Genomic DNA, 24,021 nt, shown 5'->3' with positions numbered 1-24,021 from the left:
AAATGATCATTTGAATTACTTTCATCCTACTGCCTGTCCTGGGGTATGGCATACACACATGATCCTCTTTAATCGTAAAAACTATTGAGCACAATTAGGGTGAGCAGACACAAGAGAGGAGGTATGACAATTGTCTGTCATTCCAAAAAGGTCGGGAACTACCATTCTGTGCAGCGCAGAATGGGGACTGCCATGTGTGTTTAGCTGCTGTGCTTGCTCTTCCAGTTCTAGAGAAGCAGTTGCTCTCACAGACCTGCCCACAGCTGGCAATTCTTTGGCTCGTCTAGATGCCACAGGAGCTCCGGATAGGGATGGGATGATCTTTTTGTCGTGTCCCAGGCTGGCTTGTTGTGATATGCTTAGAATACTTTGAACTTCTGAACAACATTCAAAAGCTTTGGCCTGCACGTACAGCAACAGGCTGACTTTGTGCCAGTCTAGACCAATCAGACTTTCCTTCCAGACAGCCCTCTGTTCAAAAACTGAATAGCAAAGCGACAACTGGAAAGAGAGGGCGCTTACTTCACCAGTGTTAAAATCTAACTTTGAACCCAGGCACTGTGTGTTAAGATTCCTGCTCCAAATTCAGACATAAAGTACTAAAACACAGAAGGAAAGGTCTCTGCCATTCCCCTAATGAAAGAGCAACCAGCTCACTCTGCCCAGAACAGAACAAATGGATGACAGTGGCTTCTTCTATGTTAGTTAACCTTTTGTAAACTTTGCCTTTCTTATAATAGTTTTGAATCTAGTTTTAGAACTTCCTCTTTTAATAATCTTGTATTTCATGGGTTAGCAGTAGCACATTTAACCCTGATGAATAATTTTACTTTAAAATAAATTGGATTAATTATAATGGATGAAGCAGTGAATTCTCCAGATAATTTTATATAACGTTATATTGCAACAAGAGAAACTAAGAAATAGAGGGCTGATGCCTTCATCAAATAGGAAATTTAGCATCTCAGTTACTTCTTCAAAATGCTTTCCTTCCTCTTCAGTATCAGCTTTACATGGCATGTTTCCCATGTAACAAGCTGCGCTTCATCCAGCATTGACCTTGTGCAAGTAATGCATCAGATGATCTCTCAGAGAGCAACTGATCAACCAGTTACACGCACGCAAATAGGTATTTATGTATAAACACACACAAGTGCACATGCATACACGTACACACACACATTAACAGAACTAAGACAATAATTGTCTGCGATACCAGAGTATTTAGTCTGTGCAATTTCTTCACAATTTTCTTTGAAGAATAATGTCAGTGTTTACTATGGCAAAGCCCAAGGCCAGGCTCCTCATTTCACTTACAAATACTACAGGCAATTTTTCACATGAAGTGCAACAGATGGAGCCATTCTCTACATTAAAAAAACAAAATCAAACAATCAGCTAACCCCCCACACACATCCCCAACCTACTGGAGTTTTCATTACAGAATCTTATTCCCGGTAAAGCTGAGCATCCCTGTGGCTCCAGCACATTTTTTTCTTTCATGGGAAATGAAAAATGAGCTGCCAAAGTCAAGAGGCTTTATACTTTGCACTAGACAAATCTTCACTATTCCTTGCTTGTAGTCCTACCCTCCTCCCCCTCTGCATTGGGTCAGTACCTCAGTGAGAGTACTTTGCCAAGTGCTTCAGAATCAGGAACACCTAAGAGTGGAAGGAATATTTCAGCACACAAGGATACATTTACCTCTAAGTCACAGACAGATCATTATGGGAGGCAATTTACATTTATACTGGTAATAGCTATGACCTGGTGACTTGACCAAAAATTTGTGAAAACTGAGTTCTATCTCTCCTTCACCACAAACATATGGAGTAAACTTGGACAGGTCATTTCGTACTTTAATCCTAGTTACAAGAATTGCCAACAACCTGTAACTCACCCTAAAATCACCAGAGGCTGGAAGGGTCAAACACCTTTGAAAACAGACCTTCCTACCTCTCTGCCTTAGTCATCTCACCTATGAAAGAGTAATATTTTCCCATCCCCTGCAAATGGCTCTGAACCCCATGGAAAGAAAACCCTACTTTAATAAAAATAACACGTATGATGTTATGAAAAATGAGTCCAAATAAGGAAAGAGTTTTCTTCTTTAAAAATAAACAAATGCAGGAAAGGCACAATTCCAGGAATGGAAAACAATCCAAGAAAGACCCTGAGGCTCATTAGAAAGAAAAACATTCTGCATGGAGGAAGAAACAAGAACATTAACAGATATCGCACCTAAGTAAGAGGGATTTTAATTTACGAAAAGGATCAAGTGCTCTTCAGGTAATTCAGCAACCTTGCAACTCAAGGATATGCCAACAGCCAAGGGAACAATTCAGCTCCGCATACTCTCTGTTAGTCTGAGCAAAAAGAATAAGCCAGCAACCATGTAAAGGAAAAAGCAAAGGAAAAAAAGACATATCCTAAAGTTAAATTATTCAGTGATACCAGAGATCATGAAGTTGGCTTTGAGCATGGGTAAAGGATAGCACAGATGCCAGCACACAACTGATATCACAAACTGCAATTTTATTGTAAGAGGTTTGTAAAACAAGCTTACTCAGCAGTCACTGCATGGAGGTAAACAGTTCTCTGAAGCCACTAGCTGAGGACCTATAAAAAGGGAACCTGATCCACTGGATCTTCTGCTACACCTTTACGGAAAGGCTTCCTTGGAAATGTTTTTCAAGGTTTTTCTGGCTTTTTTGACAATCACTCGGGCTGAAAGATGATGTCCTTACTCCTCCCAGCAAAATTCTTCTCCCTTTAACCCCACAATCTCCCATAATATGGTATCCTTTTTGCCGGCTTCCTCATCACAAGGTAGGAAGGTAGGCAAGCAGGTGAAGGAGTCCCTGCATCTGAAGAGTCAAAGGCAAAGTAGCTGATTGCTGCATGAGCCAAAGCAGCTGAACTCTTTCCCCTCCTGCTGTTCCTCACTCAAGCTTTTTTGCCCCTCACCACTCTCTCTCCCCCATACAATGGAGCCTGGGACTTTAAGGTTGCTTCATCCCTCCTGTACCTAGATGTGACAGAAGATTCACTGCATGACCAAGAGATAGCATTATCACTGAAGACAAAGAGAAAGGCTGGTGAGAAAGCTGAAGATCTCACTTTTTTGCTGTATTTATATTTTAAAGAACTGGGGAGGCAAGGAATGATCAGAAACAGGGAGAAAGCAACACAAAGAGAAAAAAAGCCACTGAATTCATCTGATAGACAGGAAAGAACAGAGATTGGGGGAACTTCTGCAAAGATGGCAGGAAATTAGAGGTTTCACTAAAGATAACGCTGAAAAAAGCAGTTAACAAAAAATAGAAAGGCTCACGGGTAAAACATGCTTAAGAAAAAAAATGTGTGCTGGAGCAAGTGAAACAACAACAACAAAATAAAAATTAGAGTTCAGGAAACCTTTATGTTTGGATAGGCACAAGCTGAGTGAGCCATGGGAAGGTAGTGTCAGAGGTATAAAGCAGAAGTAGGCATGCCAAAAGGCACAGTACTATTGTGGCAGAACTAATCAGGGCAGAATATCATTAAAATTTTGATTGTTCTTCTGATTTTCATTCCAGAATCTGCTTCCAGGTAAATGTTCTGCCCTTCAAAAAGTTAGTTTGGAACTGGAATCGAGAAACACAAATAATGATGCCACATATAATACTCACTCATGAGACAAACTCATGCAAAGACATACAGTGAATTTAGCCTGTTTGGAGTTTCTAGTAAGAACTGGGACTTTTTCAGTTTGCATGTCAGATCCAAGGTTATTTCTTCATGAAGTTTAATGGAGAAAAACTGTCTTCACCACTTTTGAGATATTCATGGGTTAAAGCAAGCTATCTTTTTAACCAGAAAGTTTGTAGAAGCTAAAAGACTGTGACTGGAAATTTCAGGTTTGCTTTGCCTTGCACGGCTTAAGGAGATGCAGCATAACCTAAAGTCCAACCGCTAAACAACTCCCAAAATGACACGTGTCTCTGTCAGTGAAGAAACAGAGGTGCCAATGGAGGCGAAGGAGGACAAGGAGGTGTAGTCAGCGAGACTGACTACATGGCCACTAATCAAACCTGGTTTTTTACCCCTTGCTCGCCTCGGGTAGGTGCCAAGATCTTCTCATGAGGATCCCTCATATGACATGATACAAGCTATTTATAATACCACATTACTGCTGTTTCCACTACCAGAAAATACTTGGACAGAGGACACCTCATCCATTTGAGTGCCCATTCAAATCACAGAATCGTTTAGGTTGGAAAAGACCCTTAGGATCATCAAGTCCAACCATTAACCTAGCACTGCCAAGTTGCCACTAAACCATGACCCCAAGCACCAGATCTACACATCTTTTAAATACCTCCAGGGATGGCAACTCAACCGCTTCCCTGGGCAGCCCGTTCCAGTGCTTGACAACCCTTTTAGTGAAGAAATTTTTCCTGATATCCAATCCACACGCAACCTGGCGCAACCTGAGGCCGCTTCCTCTTGTCTTTACGCAATGCTTAGCAGCAGCAGCACCACGCTCCCTCAACGCTGAGGACAAGGAGACCGCAAAAGAAGGGGATCAGCAAGCGCTTCCGCAGCTTTCCGCCGCGACTTCCTTCACAAGCAGCACGGAAGCCCGAGAGGAGGGGCGAGGCGGTAAAAGAAAGCAAAACAAGGGGCAGAAACCGCTTTCTGCGAGTGCGGGGAGGAAAGCGGCGCTTCGCTAGGGCAGCCTCCGGCCGTCGGCAAGGCGCAGCCGCCGCTCCGGACGAAGCAGCTCCATATCCCTCACCTCAGGCCGGGGTCCAACGGCCGTAACGGACACTGCCCCTCGCAACGCGCCGGGCGCGGCGGCGGTGGGGCGGAGCCAGCCGCGCGCCGCAGCGCCCACTCCGCCATTTCCCTCAGCCTGAGAGGGCAGCTATGGGGGATTTGGTGCGGAGTCGAGTCCGTGCGGAGGCTGCCGGCTGCGAGGTATGGTTGGGAAGGCGGCGGCGTGTCTTTCCCTTAGTGTTCGCTGGCCGGGGCCGGGTCTGGGTCTGGGGTGGGGCCGTTGGAGCTGTTCCGTTAGGGCGGCTGGAGCGAGGGATGGGGAGGTCCTGCATCGCCTCACGGCCCGGGGCCGGCCGCCCTTGGTTTGCGCCCCCTCGGCAAAGGGGAGGTTGTCCGTGGGCGCCAGGTCTGGTTTCCCGAGCTGCGGTCGGCTGCCGGGATTTCCTGGAAAGCTCCCTCGTTTCTGTCAGTGCTTTGCGGGGCGTGTTGTGGAGGCTGCGCTTTGGCAGAAAGACGTGTCCCTGCATCCCTTTTTGGCGTAATACCAGCTGAATTGCACATAAAAGCAGCGGCTTATTGGGGTTGTTTCTTCAGGAGTGTCCCTGAATGCAAAGTTGACCCCAGCGATAGTCTGCAAAGTGCATTATAGCTGGTTGCGATGCAGGTAACTGTGTAGCTCGAGGCCAGAATTTTGTAAGGAAAAATACACGACGGTAGATTCTGACAGAGCTTGTTGTCACAAGTACTGTTTCATTGTCTTCCTTCCTGCGCTGGAGGGCTCAGGGCAGCCAAGGAGTCTGTTTTTATATTTTAACACTGCGTGTCCCATGCTGGTTCCTCCAGGGGCGCGTCCAGTTCAGCAGGAGTGCTGCTGGCAGTGCATGGAAAATGAACTTCTGCTGAATGGACTTGGATTGTTAAGGGTAAATGATTTCGATATCCTTAGAAACGTTTATCCAAAGTCCCTCAGGAAAGCCAGGAATAGAGCATGGGCATATTGTTAGAACCCACAGTGCGATTCCCTGGTTCACATGGTTTCAGTAGTAAAGTTGATCCATACATTGTATTACCTGTGTAGGTTTGCTGATACGGGCTTCTGAGAAGTACAAGCCAGTGACTTTAAAAACTTCAAAACCTGCTTTTTTTCTGATTGGGAGCAAATACAAAACAACCCAGCCTGAACTCCAGTTAAAAATGAGCTGCCACTGAAGCTGAGTTTTGAAAGTGCTGGGAGCTTCAGGCAGCTCCTAGCGAAGTTACTGTGAGCCCAGGCTGATGAGGTGAGTGAGGGTTGGACTGACCAGTATTTCCATGGCTTTTTTCCAGGGATTGCTAAAGCTGTGAAGAGGAAAGGTAACAGAAGCGAGTCAGAGTTCTGACAGAAATGATTTTTGCCTGGAATTTCCCCGGCATTGATAGATCTGCAGAGGGCATCCAGATTTAGACAACTTCACAAACTTGGAGATAAACCTGTTTTGTCACATTTTTCTTACATATTCTAAGGTGTTAAACAGATAACTTGGCTTTGAATATGCACCATGTAAGATACACATGTTGTTCAGCATACAGAGCCATGCACGAGTCACTTCATATTCCAAGACTGGGATAGTTGTTATTCATGACAGCATGAATAGCGAGGATCAAAGGTAGGCAAATACATCTGTTGCATAATACTATATATGCAGTGCTTTGAACACGTCTTGTGATAAATTGCAAGGATTAAGGCATAAAGGAAATATTTTGCTAAGTGAATTCAGGATCCTTAAATTTTTCCCCTTAAGAGAAAATTTTGAACAGCCTGAAAAATCAGATCCTGCAGGTATAACTGTTCTTTAAGCAACTGTGAAAGTAACGCTCTTTGGCTTTAGGTTTCTGTGTGACTTCTGAACCATGCTGGTAACCTTAGTGAAGTAGAAAGATTATTTTTTTTCTACTTGTGTAATCTGTAAACTCGATCTGAATGAGAACATGAAATTATTTTATCTTCTGTCACATTCACTAGTGCCAAAACTAAATGGACTTGATAGATACGTATTACTTAATTGCTTTCTAGTTTGTTGATGTCAGCGATCAACTTAAAGATTTTGTCACTAGTAAATCTTATCTTGTCCATATTTTTTAATTTTGATTGAAAAGAGGAAGACATTTTATATCTCCTAAATATTCCTCATGCTTGAATGAATTGATAAAAAGAACCAAACTGAATTGATGTTTGCTTTGTCTGTGGAATTATGATTATCAGTTGCACAGATACAGGCTCTCAATATTTATCAAGAGACTTCTTATAATGATGCTAAAACTTTGAAGAGAGGAAGATTTACACCTCAGATGAGGGGGTTTTTAATTCACATGTTTTTTAACATGCTGTGTTAAGTTTGACCGTAGTATGCTTTGTCGTGATTTTAAATTTTAAACTATTTTTTTTACAGAGAAAATATTTGTTTTTAAAATTAATTTTAAATTTTAAAGAAAATTATTTGTGTTAAACCTGAGAAGATTCTGTGGAACTAGTTATACCCTTGCCCATCTGTCTGTAGATTCACTGTTGTTCCTTAGTACTTTGCCTGTCATTCAAAACCAGATCCTGCAAATATTAATGCTATGAGGATAATAAATAGAGTAAAATAATAACATCGAGGAGAGGGAATATTTAATAGATTTCATGTCTTAAAAATTGTAACATAAACTTCATAAGTTCCGTATAATTAATAATTTTATACCTCCCTCTTGATCTACCCTCTTTCTGGAAACATTTTTTACAACAATGATGAGTTCTTGTAGTATTTCAAATAAAGTAAAGAAATGTTTATTTTCATTGTATTTAATAAGTTGAAGCGAGTGGTATAGAATTTTCAGATGATATCTTCATGCAGAATTAATGCAAATGATCATACAATGTTTTCTCTGTATTTATTGGAAAGGTTAAGAGCCCTTTACAAGTGAAAAAAGGAAAGAGCTATTGTCGTAAAATTGCCTGACTAACCTGAGGATCCTTGCCCACTGCCCCCGCCTCCGCCCTGCCCAATAGCAGTAACTGTTTCAGTACCACTGCCTCCCCTCAAACATCGAAGAGGTTAATATAAGTCTTTGTACATAGACCTCATTTTACCTGCAAGTAATTTACTAAGATGAATTGCTGAATGTGATTGTTTTTAATGTATTTGCAGATACAGAAGCAAAATGTTTATTTTGCAGTCAGTAGGTTATATTTCTTAATCACTCTGGAAACAGTGATGGGTGGATCAATGCATTTTTATCAAATTGGTAAGTTGCCTGTGCCTTTATATTGTAAGAGGAGCAGTACTGCTAATTTTTCACTAACACTTCTTATGAGTTACTGAAGTAAGATACCATCATCTTATTGTAGAGCTCTCCCTGGAATAATTCACAGAATCGAGACTCTAGTGTATTACATTCTGCATATTCCATTTGATACATAAACCATGATTTCCCATAAGAAAGAAATGCTTTGAAACAGCATACTGCATTCTGCCTTTCTAAGTGTCCACTGAACTCTTAGTTGGATGTGTTGTTTTTCATTTCTTGTTTTATTTTTTTGGGGGGGACTCCTCAGTTTCAGGATTAGCAGGCACAAAAACCATAGTTTGTTGGCTGAGCTGTAGTCATAATGGGAAACGGTTTGATAGGATCATTTAATTCTGTAAAAAGGATAAAATGGTAAAGAAGATTCCCCATTCAGCTTACAGACCATCTTTATTTCCCCATTCTAAAGTTTCTTAGTTATTTGGTCTAAGATTTATTTTTTTTCTTTTCCGTGTCTCTTATGTAAGTGTAACCTACAAAATTTTGCAACTCTTCATCTATCTTTGGTAAACATGTTTGTTGAAACAAAGTTCTGAGGCAGTTTGAACTCTAGATGAATGGTATTTGATTTTGGTAGGGAGAGGCATTTAAAAATCACAAATATGGACAGAATAGGAAAAACATCTATGTCAACAGGAAATACATCAACAAGACAGCTGACACATGTGAGGTGGCTGACATGAGAGAGAATGGCAAAAGACTGTTTGCATCTCCTAATTTGAAGGGCTTGCGCCAAGAAAGTGTGTCATGACTAGAGTCTGTGCCCTGACACTATATGTTTCTGTAATGGGAATAGCCTTAATTTGCTAAAGGCTGTCTGCTTGTTGAGAGAAAGCAGAATTCCTGCCACAAATGATTACAAATCTGAACTTGTATTCAGGTAAAGAACAATAACTGTTAAAGTATTACTTTGTTGTTCATACCCATTGGATTTTGTATCCAGATAGGTGATCTGTTATTACATGGCAAGAAATCAATTGTTCTACTTTTAAGTGCACTTCTCTAAGGGGATGTTTACTATTCAATAATAACATAGAAGAACAAGTGCAGAAGGAAGATGGACAAGAGATGATGTCTGTGGTTTGAATGGCAAAATGAAGCTTGAGAGAGATGAGTTTTCTGTCATGTGAAAATATAAATTTGCTGCATGTGCAACTCAAGTGAGATGCTTAATCTCTTTGCAACTAATTTCAGAAGGGATGCTGGGAGCACGGTTTAATACTTGTGAGACAGATGTCCAAAAAGCCAGATTTATAAGAGATACTTGGCTAAGTATCCATCCCAAATGATTTCAAGAAACTTAGGTGCCCAGATGTGTTTGTGTGTGCTTCTGTGTTGCTAATTAAAGGGCAATTTTTAAGGCACTTCTCTGCAGCCATGAAGATTCTGTGCAGGTGTCTCTTTAATTGAGTAGGAAATTTTTCCTTTCCTCTTCCAGTACTCTCTGCAAAAGTAGACAAGGATCATAAAATAAATGCGTTAATCCATTAGGAAATTCTCCCAGTGTGTCTGGGACAGGACAGTTCCCACTGACCCAGTTCTGTTCTGAATCCCCTCTAATTTGCCAGGAATATAGTTCACATAGTTGGGGGTTAGACCAGATGACCTCCAGAGGTCCCTTCCAGCCACAGCCACTCTGTGATAGTCCTGTCTACATTATTTGTAGATCTCCATAAAAAATGTTTTAATTTTTTATAAGGTATGTCCCAGAATTCTCTTCTCTTTTCACAATTATTCTTACTGTGGCACATCTTGTTGACACGTCGAGTAGTTCTTTTCTATTATTTGTAATAGCATGGCACCTGAGACCTTCAGTTGTGGACCAGAGTGCTACTGTGTTAGTTACTGTACAAATATGAAGTCAAAGACATTCCTTATGCTACAGAAGTTACCATTCGAAGTGAGATGAGGAGAATGAAATAACACATTAAGGCAGTATTAATCAGCACAGTCCAACAGAGGTATTCGCCAGGCCAGTGGTGTTTTGGGGATTGTCATATTTTTGGGTAGAGGGTTAAGGTGTCAAGACAACAGAGAGTTCATAGAGAAGAGTTTTAGGAAAAATAATCCAGTAATTGTGCAGATATTTCCAGGTTGTTCATCAAAAGCATGAGAAAAAGTATGCATGTTTGACATTAAACTAGTAACTTCTTTGGCCGACTGAGTATGGGAGTTATCAGTAAGAGGACAGACCACAAACTGTTTTTAAAATGAGGACAGGAAGTTTTTATTTGCTGCACTCAGAAAGCAGAAGAGAGCTAAAGGATCCTGAGAAGAAAATTAGAAGCATCAGAACAATAATTTCAAGAATGTCTTGAAGCACCATGCTGAAAAGATATGAGTGATGCAAGACTGGGTTGGTTAAGGAAGAGAATTCTGGATACAGTGAGAATCTGGATGAATGAACAGTCTCTTACAGAGGTTATACAAGAAGATGTGGGGACTCCTAGAATGTCAGGATTTGCAAGAGGGCTGTGTTCAAGACATTACTTGGACAGTAGGCCTGAAATGTTACAGAAACAGGACACAAAATAGAGAGGCAGTTATGAAGTAGAGGCTGAAATAGGGAGTTATAGGAGTTATCTGACTAAAGACAGTGAGTAATATACCAAAGTTGTTAAAACTACAGCTTTGAGGACTCCCCACATTTAGTGAAGAAGGACATTGTGGAAATGATTGGATAATGTTCATCAGGCAGTAATAGTATCTTTTCCCAGACCAATTTTAAGATTCTTCTTGTGACTTAAAATGGTGTTTAACAGACAGAGTGAACTACCTGAAATAGAGTCAGAACCTTCTCAGACAATATTTGATAAGAATATCTTAAGTACATTTGTTCACACTGAGTCTTGAACCTCATCTGGCAGGGATCAGCATACGCCTGAACCACAGTGTGGTTGGCAAAGAACTAGCTCCTAGGAGCCTTAGAATTAATGACACAGGTTGGAGGGGGACATCCCATGCTCTGGGGAAGGAGGGAAGGGTAGAGGAAAGTAGTAGGAAGAAGATGTGAAAGAAAGAAACACTTCCACTGAGGGAATGTTGAGTATTGTATCTAACTGTTGCAAATAATTATTGCCAATAGTAAGCTAATAATCAGATATTGTAGACATACAAATGCATTAATACATAGTTTCATTTTCCAGTGTACATCAGCATTCTGACTGCAGCTTGTTGCATCTTGCCTGGTAAGAGTTTTTATTGTCTTTCAAATGCTTTTCCTAACACAGTTCAAAAAAACTTGCATATTCTCACCAAGCATAGTTTTAAAACTTCATGCTTTTTTGACGAACGAACTTAATAGAAATATAGTAAAGGAGGACAGTCCTTTGCATTGTTGTTTCTATTGTGCTGAACTCTGTTCTATGGTTGCTTTATTTGGGGGGAAATATTGGGCTGCTCTGATTTGGCTTATTGCAATCTTACGTTTATTTGCAATTCATATTGATGGGTTGTTTGGTTTTGTGTGTTTGGTTTTTTTCCTTTATAGAAAGAGTTCTGGGAGAGCCACCAAGCAACCTACAAATGGAATCTCACAATTTTCAGCACATTTTGTCTTGGCAGGCAAAAAGTGATCCAACTGTGACAACATACTATCGTGTACTGTACAATGACCGCAGGCAAGTCTTATTTTATAATGCAGAAATTCTAATGTTTATCATCTCAAAATACTAAGGCTGGGGTTTTCTTGTTTGATTGTCTGTTTTTCCACTCAGAAATTCCACCTCTACCCCCACCCCACCCTGCTCCCAAATGCTTTCTTGTATTAGGGAATCCAGATAGATTATCTTGATTTTTTCTTAACTTATCTTGATTTACAGGAACTGGATGACTGCTAAGCAATGTTCAGATATTACACAACTCTACTGTAATCTGACAGATGATTTTAAAGAGGCTGACACTCAGTATTTAGCATTGGTTCAGAGCTTCGTAGGAACTGAAGTATTCAATTCTTCTGTACTTGATTTTGAACCACTTCTTGACAGTAAGTTCTCTGTCTGCATTTTCTCATTTTAGTGGTTTTTATTCATAGCTGATGTATAAATGATGTTTTGCTAGCTTTACACTAAGACACTCCAAACTAACTTGGTTGTTAGCTTATTCCTTTATCTAAGAGAATATGAATTTGTGTATAATCTACCACTTATCAGTTACAAGACAGAATATATAGATAGCTTTCTAAAATTAGTAGCTACAGTAGTTCTGAATAATGGGTGGGGCTCTGGTTTTGAAGTAAAATATGTATATAAATATAGAGGAAATAGTCTCGTGCCAAGCATTGACAGGCACAGGTAATCTCTTCAGTGCTTAAGATACATAACTTAAAAAAAAAAAACCCTCCACCACCACCCAAACATTGTTTTTATGTCTTCAAGTAGTCATCATCAAGAGTTAAAGAAATACCATGTCTGCACTAGGTGTAGGGGAAGAGATTTACTTGTTTATTCATCAACCTGCTCTTCTCGCTTTCCTTGCTGAAAGAAGGTGCTTATCAGCTGTGACATCATCTAATGCCAGAGGTGGCTTCACCCTTAGTTGTGCTTAGTATTCAGTTTTGAAGTAACAGAGATTGAGGAACAATTGGAGGACTATGGAGGAGATATAGGTCACGTTACCTCTAAATTCAGCACAGAGGTAGTTGCTGCTGTGTCCGCTTGTAGTCTCAGAAATGATGAAAAATTATAGGGGATGGGGAGAATAGCCACAAGGCTAACTGAAGGATTTCAGAACATCCCTCTGGGGTAGAGGCCTTCAGTCTTTCTGCAGTTAGTTTAATAAAGAAAAGAACCAGAAGGTGCCTTGACCACTAGTTAATATGACGGCAGGCTTCTTCAGTCTTGAAAACAAAGTATAACAGCATGGCCTGACTGGAAGCTGAAGCTAGATAAATTTCAGCTAGGAACAAAAGGCATATTTTGAACTGACCACTGGAACAACTGTCAGGTGCTCTGACTGATTTTCCGTCACTGGCGACTTGTAAATTGAAATTGGATGTTTTGCTAGTAGTTCTCTAGTTCAAACTATAAGCTCACTTGAGTGAAGTCATGTTTTCCAGGGCACGGGACTTAGATGAACCCTGTAGTTTTTTCTTGGTTTACAGTGCCTAAGTAGGAAGGAATCAATATTCTGAGACTACCCTGCTGGGTGTAGTTGATATCTACCTTCAGATACCTACTGTGGAATCTCACTTCTGTTGACAGGTGGATTTGAGCAGACAGAAAGGCTTCATAACAAAGAGCCAGGAGAACAACCGCATTTGACTGTAATCAGATTTAAGCTAATGTTTACTTATAACTTAAAAGATGAGAAAGGAGTAAGTGTGCAACCACTTGACTAGGACATGCTTTCCTGTTTGAGAGTAGAGGAACGCTTCATATTTGTTCTAAGTGTTAAACTTTTTTTTTTTTCTTTCTACCCTGCTTCAGGAACAGTAGCTAGCAAATATATATTGCTTTTTTGAATTTTGCAGAGGTTTGCAAACCAGTCTTCACCTTGATCAAAGTGTACATGCTTCTATAAAAGACAAAATGCAAACTCCACGTTTTCATGGTTTTTTGCCCGACAATGTACTACACAGAAATGGAGGGTTATGGAGATAGTTTGTTCTCACACCATTTTCCAACATTCCTACTTCTTTCCTGTGTTGGAGGAAAGAAGATCTTAGGCTTGATTCACTTTGGAAGTTCCTCTGGCCTTGATGGATGTGTAGTTTTGGAGAGAGGAGACGATTAGTGTGCGTGGCTTTTCATGCTCACATTCCTGGCTTATGCATGTTCTGAGGACCTGAACCTGAGAGATTACTTTGAACCCAATGGAAGTCTCACAGAAGTGTAACTGTTTTGCTCGGTTGTCTGTAGAGTTTTTAGCCTTCAGAGCTCAGCTGTCAAGTTTAGACCTATAGCCTTCCTTGCAACCAGTATGAATATGTGCAGGGTTACACACCACTGCATTTCTACAGAGAGTGACTAGAAGATGATGAGCAAGAAAGTAATCAGATTTTCCTATACATTAACCTCAGCTTTCCTCTCAAACAGATAAAAAGCTTACAGCTCTGTGGAGCTGAAGCAAAGCCTCTGTCACCTTTCTGCTTCTTCCCTCCCTTCCACTGCTTTCTGTTTTTAAAATCTAGTCATGAGGGGAAAGACCATTTGACCACGCAACTTAAATGTTGCAAGGCCTTGTGGATTTACAACAGTTATATACTCTGGAATCATGTTAGTCAGCTATATATCCATCACTGAAATAGAATTGGTACTGAATACATAGTGTATATTTTTTCCATCTTTTTTCTTTCCTCTTTCTTTTTTTCAATAGCTTTCCTGGGACCACCAGAAGTTAATATCAGTTCCTGCCTAAACTGCATAAATGTCACCATAAAGCTGCCAACCTCTCACTTAAGAAAAAATGAAAAGCTATGGTCTTTAATTGATATATATGGAGAGCTTGATTATGGTATAACACTGAAAACACTTGATGGAGATCATAAGGTAAAGGACTATTTCTACTCTTAACGAGGAGAAAGACAGGAGGAGTTAAGAGGAAAAATACGGAAAGCATAGGATGGCTCTGATGTTTAGCAGATCCACAGAAGCAAATATGTCAACAGAAGATGCTTAGAAAGAAAAAACAACAAACAAAGAGAAACCAACATAATCTTAGCTTCTTTTTACTGCAGAATAGCAGGCCTAGAAGAGGAATACTAGTTGTCCTGTATCCTTACTTGAAATAAAGCACAGGGTACTGGCTCAAGTGATTGTTCCCTGGGAAGACAAGGGAAAGACAGTTTAGCTGAAACTACTGGCAGGTGTATGCACAGCTGATAGAAAAATATGTTCAGAAAGCAGTTCAGTAGTCTTCTGTCAAATTGGAAAAGTGTATCCAGTTAGTTTCCGAAACAACCTATTCTGGGTCCGGTACTATTTAATTGTGGGGGATTTTTTTGCATGATTAAATAGATAGGTAGATAGGTACGATTAGAACTTAAAATGATCCTCACAAAATGAAGAAATGATCTTAAAATAATAGATAATTCAATAAGGACCAATGCAAGGCATAACATTTAAGAATAATTGTCCGTGTAATAATTAGACTGGTAACACCTACACAGACAGCAGTTTTGCCAGAAAGGATGAGAGCATTCTATAACATTACAAGCTAAACATGACTGACGTGTTGCTGAGAGATTAAAAAATCATATTTTTACGTACTCAGTACTTTTAAAGCCCACCTACCCCACGCCAGTCTGGCGTTCAGAAAAGGCACAGACTAGTTGAGCAGGATCCAAGAAGGAACAGTGAGGACTGTGGGGGATCCTGACGCATGAACTCTGAGGAAATGATGGAATAATAGGGGACCGATTAGTGTAAGCAAGCAAAGCACAGTTAGAGGCCAGAGTCTCTGAATATGTAAACATTTACTACAGAAAAAGAGGAAAAAAACCGTTCACTGTGACCAAAAACGGTGAAGTGAAATTGGCAGTTGTGCAGACCTTAGGTTGAACATCAAGAGAGACTTTAATACGTGGGCTGGCAAAGGACTGAAATAAGTTGCTTAACTAGAGCCTGGACTGCCTGGACTGGAAGTTTTGAACAGCAAATCAGACAGGTACCTGTTGGGAATTTAATCTGTCTAACTCATTCTGCCGTGAGTCACAGAAGAAGGACCACAACTTACCTGCCATGGATATTTTTCCCCTGATTTCTGAATCAGAACATCACTTGCCGTTTCAAATCTGTAGAATCTGTGTGAAGTTACTTCAAGGGGACGTATAATGACCAACAGTTCGAGATAGAAAAGTAGTTTATCTTTGATAATGCACTATTTCACAAGCAGGCATAAGGTAGGCGTCTTGACATCATCTAGAACTAGAGATGAAGCAGTTGTCTAGGTAAACCGCTGAGTTACTGTGTCAGTTTTTGCAGTTTCGCATGCTACTGCATTTCTCTGAAATAGCCATAATGTTTTATCCGTGGCTGGCGAGCTCTTTTTAGGCAAATAGCTAACTTGAAAACGTTGTCTTTCATGACAGAGGCTGCATAAGAAAATGACTGAAGAAATTTTTAGTACTGTCATTGAAGAATTGTATCCAAATAGAAATTACTGTGTGTCTGTTATGGTCACTGCATCTCTCAACAAAAATTCCATCCCATCAGCCTGGAAATGTATAACTACGGACTCTGTCGCTCAACAAGGTAACTGCTGTGGTGCAGGAGCGGATTTTCTGACTTGATTACGTGCAAGTGTTTTCTTTTTCCATAGGAAGATTAACAAGTAAATTAAATCTTCCATAGGAAGATTTTACAAGTAAATTTACAAGTACCCTCTGAGTGCTGAGTGATAAATGTTGTGGGGATTTATAAGTGAAATATAAAAACCTGTCCACTTTGTGGCTACAAATGTCCACTAACTGCTAAATGGTTATCAAAGATGGTGTAATTTCTTTTTTAATTCCTGAATCTAATTTGGGACTCGATCTTGTTTTGACTTTGGAACAGATGACCTCCAGAGGTCCCTTCTAACCTAAATTATTTTGTGATTCTGAATAGCTGTTCTGAATGTGAAATATGAAATGTGATAATTGGAATCTTCATTCATGTATGTTTGTTTGGTTTTTTCACTTGCAGATTATTATACAGTTGCGGTCGCAGGTGCTATATGTTTTTCACTCATCTTAGCTGGTGCCCTGAAGTGTATGCATGCAGGAGGTTATATTCTTCAGAAAAACTTACTTCCACATAATTTGGTACGTAATAATTCTCGTATTTAACCTTCCTGGTTGGGCGGACAAAGTTTACCATCTGAAATTTCTAATCCCGTGTCCTAGGCACAAGTTATATAAGTACATGTTATGTTTTAATTTGCAGTTTACTGATGTCAAAGGTAGTCTATAGGCTGCTAAATCTTGTCTGTTCTGCAGAGCAAATACTCAGTCTTTTTCAAAACCATTCTTGCTACTTCTGTGACAAGTTACTAGCAGAGATAGACACATAATCATCCCACCGTACTCAGTGCTTGTGAGGCTGAACCTGGAGTACTGTGTCCAGCTCTGGTACTCACAGCACAAGAAAGATGCAGACAGACTGGGGAGGGTTCAGAGGAGGGCCACAAAGATGATAAAGGGCTGGAGAACCTGCCCTGTGAGGAAAGACTGAAGGAGTTAGGTCTTTTCTCCCTGCAGAGGAGATAGCTCGGGGGGTACCTCATTACAGTATTCCAGTACTTAAAGAGTGACCACAAACAGGACAGAGGCTCTCAAGACAATGAGCAATGGCTACAAGTTGCACAATGAGAGGTTTGATGTCAATATAAGAAAGAATTTTTTTACAGTGGGAACAATCAATCACTGGAACAACCTCCCCAGCGATGTGGTAGAGTCCCCATCACTGGAGGTTTTCAATATGTGATTGGACAGGGTGGTAGATGAGATCATCTAGGCATCCTGTCCCATGAAAGGTTGGACCAGATGGTCTTTCAAGGTCCCTTCCAGCCCGGGTTTTCTAGGATTCTATGAAGTTAGTGAGGCCAGGCAGTAGTGAAGGGGAACCCCCCCCAAAATATCTTTAAATCAGCTCTTTATGGTACACAGAAGCAGGCTAGGTCCTACAGCAGAGAACCCAGTGTAGGACAATTAACCCCTTGCTCCTTGAAAATGACCTTATACGTAAATCCTTCCTGCAGCAGACAAATTTCTTCTGCCATTTGAGCCAGGGCAATAACTCCAAAACAAAAAACCTACTCCAGTTCTTAGGTGAAGTGCATAGGGAGGAGATCTGTTCTCCACCAAGAAGGATGCTCTGAAAGCATTCAGGAGCGATGTGTATGCATTGCTCCTTAGCAAAGCAGTTTCTGGCACATTTTGCCTCCATTATGTCACCCTGCAGTATTGTATTCCTCTCTAAGAACAAAGCCAATTATCCCCATAAATTTTTTTTCCATTTATTACACCAAAAATCAGAGCATTCCCTGAAGTCTTAAAGATTGTTTAGCCAGGTCCCTGATTGCTGGAGTTTAAAGGCATTTTGAGAGATTCTACAACTGAAAGCAAATAGTTTAAACTTGCCTTCAAGGTCTTTTCTTTATCATGTTTCCATAGGAAAGCAAGCTGAAAAGACAAAAGGTAGCTTTAAGACCCAGTTGGGTATGGGCATATTGTTCCTGTAGTGAGGCATAAAAATGGTCAAGAGTTGGGAGTTTTGGTCTTGTTATCGCACAAAGATGGGCCGGTTATTTAGGCACGTCTGGAGAAGAAGAGAGTCACTGTTAGTGCTCTAAGACTGTTTTTTTTTTTTCTAAAGCTATGCTTCATGGTCCATAAAAGGAGTCAAGGACAGCAAGTGGGAAGTGCTAAAAGTAAAAGTTCAGCAGCCTGGTAAGAGCAGGATCTGGATGGTTGTTGGAAACAATCTCCCACAAAACAAATAAGAACTTACTCTCAATTCATCTCAACAAGGAGACAAAAGGACAGACCATTAAAGACCTTCATAGAGATGAGACACTGCTTTGAGGAAGCATTTAAGGCATGTTGTTTCTCAGGAAACCTGAGTTTGCTTTGTCACATCAATGGTAGCTTCTCAGTCAAAGGAAAAATCTTTTTTACTGAAATCAGATATATTTTGCAGGTCCCCAACCTTCCAGTTTCACATGTATCTCATACCATAGATTAGCATGCAGTTATGTGAGGATATTTCCCTAGAAAAGTATCCTAGTTGTTAGTTTCAGAACTGTTACAAGCAAGTTCAGGATCACTTCTCTGGGTAGCCTTGTGTCTGTCAGTCTTCTCCAGTCTCAGTAATTGTTTATTACTGTGTTCTGTTATAAACAGACATTAGCAAAAAGGGTGCCTGATAGTGGAACACTTAGTAGAGGAAAAAAAAAGTATTTCTATGCAAATGACCTCTGCCAGAATCTAGAGCTGGCATAGTATCATAGAAACTAACTCATGGACCAGGCTGTCATAATCTACCTGAATATTGGAGTTGGATGACAACAAAAAGCAAGGGGAAAGAAAAGAAACTATATAGCTCTGGAACAAAACATACTCATGGTGGGGATAGGGGGGCGGATGAACAGGTACACAAGGCAGATAGTACCTGCATCACCTTCCAAATGCTGAAGTATTCGCAGTAGTCACTTACAGAATCATAGAAAGGTTAGAGTTGTAAGGGATCTTAAAGATCAACGCCCTGCCGTGGGCAGGAACATCTCCCACTAGACCAGGCTGCTCAAAGCCCCATCCAGCCTGGCCTTGAACACCTCCAGGGATGGGGCAGCCATAGCTTCTCTGGTCAGCCTGTTCCAGTGCCTCACCACCCTCACAGGAAAGAATTTCTTCCTAATATCTCATCTAAATCTACCCTCTTCCAGTTTAAAACCATTACCCCTCATCCTATTGCTACACTCCCTGATAAAGAGTCCCTCCCCATCTTTCCTGTAGGCCCCCTTTAGGTACTGGAAGGCCGCTATAAGGTCTTCTCGGAGCCTTCTCTTCTCCAGGCTGAACAGCCCCAGCTCTCTCAGCCTGGTGCTCCAGCCCTCTGATCATCTTCATGGCCCTCCTCTGGACTTGCTCCAGAAGGTCCATATCCTTCTTATGTTGGGGACCCTAGAGCTGGACGCAGTGGTGCTCCAGGTGGGGTCTCACGCGAGCGTAGCAGGGGGGCAGAATCACCTCACACAGGAAGAGTACTTAAGGAAGAAAGAAAGGTAATGGTAATATATCACTGAAATTCTTTGACTTTTTCTAGGATCAAGTGTCGTGTTTTAGCGCTTGAGAAAGCCAGTCCCGAGTCAGCTAATTTTTTATTTTAATAGAAGAGACTGAACTGCCACTAAATTTCAAGCAAAAATAATGAGATTCCTGAGACTTGTTTCTATCCATCTTTGCTTGCTTTCTTTTTTTTAATAGTCGGACTTCTTTTACATCTAATTCTGCGGTGTTTTTCAGCATGAACATTTTACATTTTATATAAGCATATCCAGAGCAGATTGGTATAAGTTTTCTGAGACTTTTTTTCCTCATGTTTCTGTCTTTTGCCATGTCATTACCTTCATATCTCTAAGATTGCTGAACATGACTTTGCAAAGCACTTCTAAGGTTAATTTTTTTTGTTGTCAACATTTTGCCCCCAATGCTTTGAATATTCAGTAATCCTCAAAGGGTCCTCAGAGTAAAACTGAGAAAATGGAACCTGGGATGTTATGGGTATAGTTCATTGCTTCAAATGGTACTTTACTAAAGGACATTGAAATTGATCCTCCATGGAAGGTTTCTCTTTTGCATGGTAACTGCAAGAGCTAATAGAGAGTTGCAAGACTCGCTTCAGGTTTAAGATGTACGTCTAAAATGAGCTTTTAGTCTTAGAAAGGTGTCCTAAAAATTAGAATTAAAGTGTTTAATACCTGACTCTGCTTGGCACTAGTGTCATTTTTTTGATGCTGTCCAGTGTTGTGTGCCTTGATTTGTAGTGAAGGCTGTCATGTTTACAGGAATGGAGAAGAGGGAACACTCCTAGATGCCCTGAATTCTGCAGAAAAAGCCAAAAAATGTGTCAGAGAAGGAATCATTTGACTGACAACCTCATGACTGGGGGTATTTTTTTTTTCATATTTTTCTGTGCACGTGTGCAAATTTGGCTGATCTTTTTTTAATTCAATTTGCTCTTTCAGGTATTCAGCAAGATGTTAACCTATCCATCTTGGACATTCGAATCTGAAGAAATAGCCTCTGTAGAGATCATTTACAAAGAGGTTAAAAAAAAGACAAATGAATCCAGTGGTGGTGGTGTCAGTGATGAAGATGACAGTGACGACAGTGACAGCGATGCCATAAGTAATCATGACTATGCAAGGCGTGATATCATAGGTAGAGTGCCTCATTCCTCTGGCACGGCAGATGGTTTTGTGCAGTACTCTACAAATAGCACATGCGAGGACAGCAGCAGCCAGGCAAGCGAACATCCAGACATTGACCCTGAAGATTTTGAAGAGCATGAGATGGACATTGAAGAAGACAAAGACACAAGTAGTGAGTTACTTAATACTTTCTCTGAGGTAAATTGCAACTATTCTTCTAGGCAAAGGAACAGTGCTTGCTTTACCATTAACTTAAATACTGTGCTGTTGGGAGCCTCTGAAGAGAACATGGACAGTTCTGCAGTTCTTCTTTCTTCCCGAGAAGATGCAGTTGACTGTCAGTGTGCTCATGCTTTTGAAGCAAAACTTCTGGATGACACCACAAGTGTGCGGAAACCACTCTGTCCTAACAACTCTCAAGAATGGCAAATTTCTTCTCATTCTTCTGATGGAAGTGACTCATCAGATTCAGATATGGACCAAAAAACCGAATACCTAAGAAGATGAATAAATGAGAACCACCGTTATTTCATAACGTATGAACTGATAATGTCCAACTTTATTTGTGGACTCAACATATGAATCTTGTCTTTTTCTTTTTTTTAACATTCTGTGAGTATATGCCTGAACACTGAAAATATACAACGTTAATTTTTAACAAATATTTCTCTGATCTCTCCAGGTATGGTTCAGGTTGGATTATCCACAGAGAAACAGAAATTACAGTTTTGATCCAGCAGGAAGAGTAGTTATTTTGTTGTGCAGTTTGATAGTAAATTATACGTTTTAGCTGTTACAAAGTAACTATTTTCTATAACTCAAGTGAGAAATCAGTTTGCAGTACAGGGAGTTGTGAGTGGCCAGTCTCTCAACCAGACCACTTTTTTAATTTCATAGAATCATAGAATTGCCTATGTTGGAAGGGCCCTTTCAGACCATCTAATCCAACCATCAACCTAATTCTGACAAAAATCATCACTAAACCATACGTCTAAGCACTATGTCTACCCATCTTTTAAATACCTCCAGGGATGGTGCCTCAGCCACTTCCCTGGGCAGCCTGTTCCAATGCTTGATAAATTTTTCCTAATATCCAGTCTAAACCTTCCCTGGCACAACTTGAGGCCGTTTCCTCTTGTCCTGTCACCTGTTGCTTGGGAGAAGAGACTGACCCCCACCTCTCTACAACCTCCTTTCAGGTAGCTGTAGAGAGCAATAAGGTCTCCTCTTAGCCTCCTTTTCTCCAGGCTAAACAACCCCAGCTCCCTCATCTGCTCCTCATAAGGCTTGTTCTCCAGACCCCTCACCAGCTTCGTTGCCCTTCTCTGGACCCGCTACAGCGCCTCAATGTCTGTCTTGTAGTGAGGGGCCCAAAACTGGACACAGTATTCAAGGTGAGGCCTCACCAGTGCCAAGTACAGGTGGAAAAGGACTCTGCTGAAAGGACTCTGCTTTTATTGGACTCAGCTCTGTTGATGGATTCCTCTGAAACCTGTTTCGCTGGATGGATCGCTGTATTCGAGTCAGTGAACTGATTTCTACGTTTGTGCAGAGAAAGCTGATCAAGTGAAATAATGGGAGCAGAGATAACAATACTCAACTTACAAAAAAGTTCTCCTTACTGTGCATCAAGGTATTACATATACTTTTTTTTTTACTTTTTTTATATAACTTTGTGCAATTATTGAATACTTGCCTTTTTAGAAGTATTTTTATGACATTTAAAAGTTACTGCGGCGTACATTTGTGCTTCATAAAAAGAAAATTTTTCATATCCTTTTCTGAATTTTTACTGTGGCTCCTACCTGCCTTTGAAACGCTACGTGACTTAGCCTGCTAAGAATTTAGTCGTTATGAGAGGGCTTTTGGGTATCATGTAGCTGAAAAAACAGCTTTTTTCACCTTGTGTTGATCTGCTTAGGTACTTCTTTTCTGCCCACAAGTAGTTTCTGGCTGCCAGGGGTGGCGATCGTTCTTTTGGTGGGGATAGCTGAGAGTTATTTCTAAGGTGCTGGAATATATCCTGCTGCTGCACTGCTGTTGAGAACTAAGTAGGTGTAAGCTTAGACCTTGACAAGTTAATTATTTGCAGATTTACGCATCCGTAGAATTAGTGGGTGACACTTCCGCTCATGGTGGCCCTGTGCTGCTCTGCTGTTTGTACAGCGGCGAGGGCGTGCACCTCTCCACCCTGGCGGAAGCCAGATGGCGGTGGGACCATCCCTGTCCTAGGGAAGGTCAAACCTGCCTTGTAGCCTCATTTAATAACAGGAGCGGACAAATAGGCCAGAAACAAATGTATTAAACCCCCACAAAGAACAAGTATTTTCAGTTGGCAAGAGTAAGAGCTAGAGAAAGAACCCTTTTTTACTCTGTGAATAATAAAACTTCTCCCTTCCCCCAGATTTATGCTGGTTTTGATCAGGGGCACTGAATGTTGTGATAGAAGTAGTGGCATTGGCGTCTGTGGTCAGGAGATAAACCTTTCCTCTGGTAACATTCCTATTGCCTGCAGCGGGACTTGCACGCAAGATCGGGTTTGACACTATGGATCATCTGATGCCTGCTCATGCGTTACTTATTTATCCACTTTATGCTGACCTCTTGCCTTCCCAACTGCCAGGCTGTATGCTGAAAGTGCTCTTTAGAGGTTATGAGTACCCAGCAGCAGCACCAATGCGTTTTAAAACACAGCAGGGCTGAACGGCTCTCCAGCCCGGCGGGGAAGGTTCAGGTGCCGGCTGTGCTCTTCCTGGCGAGGGGAGCGCGGCCGTGGCGAACGGGGGAGGCTAGACAGAGCCGGGGCGAGCCCGCAGGGGCCGCGGGCGACGTTCAGGCCATTCTCCGAGGGGGGAAGCCCCGCAGCCCCGGGCGGGCGCCGTGCGCGTGCCCCGCCCCGCCGCGGGAAGGCGGAAGGGTTTCGGGGCGGCCCCGGGAAGGCAGCGCGCGGTGCCATGGAGCGGCGGCGCCGGGTCCTCCGCTGCTGAGGGAGGCCCGCACCGGGAGCCGCCATGGCCGCCGCCCTCCGGTGCGTCTTCTCCAGCTGCCTCCTGCTCTGCGGTGAGTCCGCCCCAGGCGTGGCGG

At 41.4% G+C, this 24,021-nt stretch overlaps 2 protein-coding genes across 4 annotated transcripts in view; both read left to right on the top strand.

Moving 5' to 3' along the window:
* Positions 1-4,625: 4,625 nt before the first annotated feature.
* IFNAR2 (interferon alpha and beta receptor subunit 2) lies at positions 4,626-22,711 on the top strand. 2 transcript variants are annotated; one of them, XM_054210825.1, is made up of 11 exons: positions 4,626-4,962; positions 6,088-6,407; positions 7,683-7,834; positions 7,929-8,025; positions 11,232-11,273; positions 11,576-11,705; positions 11,907-12,070; positions 14,401-14,573; positions 16,115-16,277; positions 16,710-16,828; positions 20,752-22,711. In XM_054210825.1, the coding sequence occupies exons 4-11, from the start codon at positions 7,995-7,997 to the stop codon at positions 21,442-21,444; spliced, it is 1,515 nt and encodes a 504-aa protein (XP_054066800.1). In that variant the 5' UTR covers positions 4,626-4,962; positions 6,088-6,407; positions 7,683-7,834; positions 7,929-7,994; the 3' UTR covers positions 21,445-22,711. The 2 variants fall into 2 exon arrangements, with proteins under 2 accessions (XP_054066800.1, XP_054066792.1); XM_054210817.1 differs by lacking the exon at positions 7,683-7,834.
* Positions 22,429-24,021, top strand: part of IL10RB (interleukin 10 receptor subunit beta) — a 14,288-nt gene continuing 12,695 nt past the window's right edge. The window contains exon 1 of one of the 2 annotated variants that reach the window (XM_054210852.1): positions 22,429-22,570. Coding sequence is in view for 1 of the 2 variants with exons in the window: in XM_054210860.1 (XP_054066835.1) it covers positions 23,949-23,997 (49 nt within the window). In the remaining variant the exon portion in view is untranslated. Of the gene's footprint in view, positions 22,571-23,933; positions 23,998-24,021 lie in introns of those variants that run through there. The other variant, XM_054210860.1, reaches the window with a different exon arrangement.

This window comes from Rissa tridactyla, chromosome 1 (genome assembly GCF_028500815.1).
Source record: "Rissa tridactyla isolate bRisTri1 chromosome 1, bRisTri1.patW.cur.20221130, whole genome shotgun sequence".
Lineage (NCBI taxonomy): Eukaryota > Metazoa > Chordata > Aves > Charadriiformes > Laridae > Rissa > Rissa tridactyla.
Note: the sequence above shows the minus strand (reverse complement) of the source record. Positions and strands in the feature narration are given on the sequence as shown.

Coding starts and splice junctions, on each gene's coding strand:
- IFNAR2 (XM_054210817.1), top strand. CDS start 7,995: ATGGGTGGATCAATGCATTTTTATCAAATTG. Junction 11,274..11,575: donor AGCTTGTTGCATCTTGCCTG/GTAAGAGTTTTT, acceptor TTTCCTTTATAG/AAAGAGTTCTGGGAGAGCCA. Junction 12,071..14,400: donor TTTTGAACCACTTCTTGACA/GTAAGTTCTCTG, acceptor TTTTTTCAATAG/CTTTCCTGGGACCACCAGAA.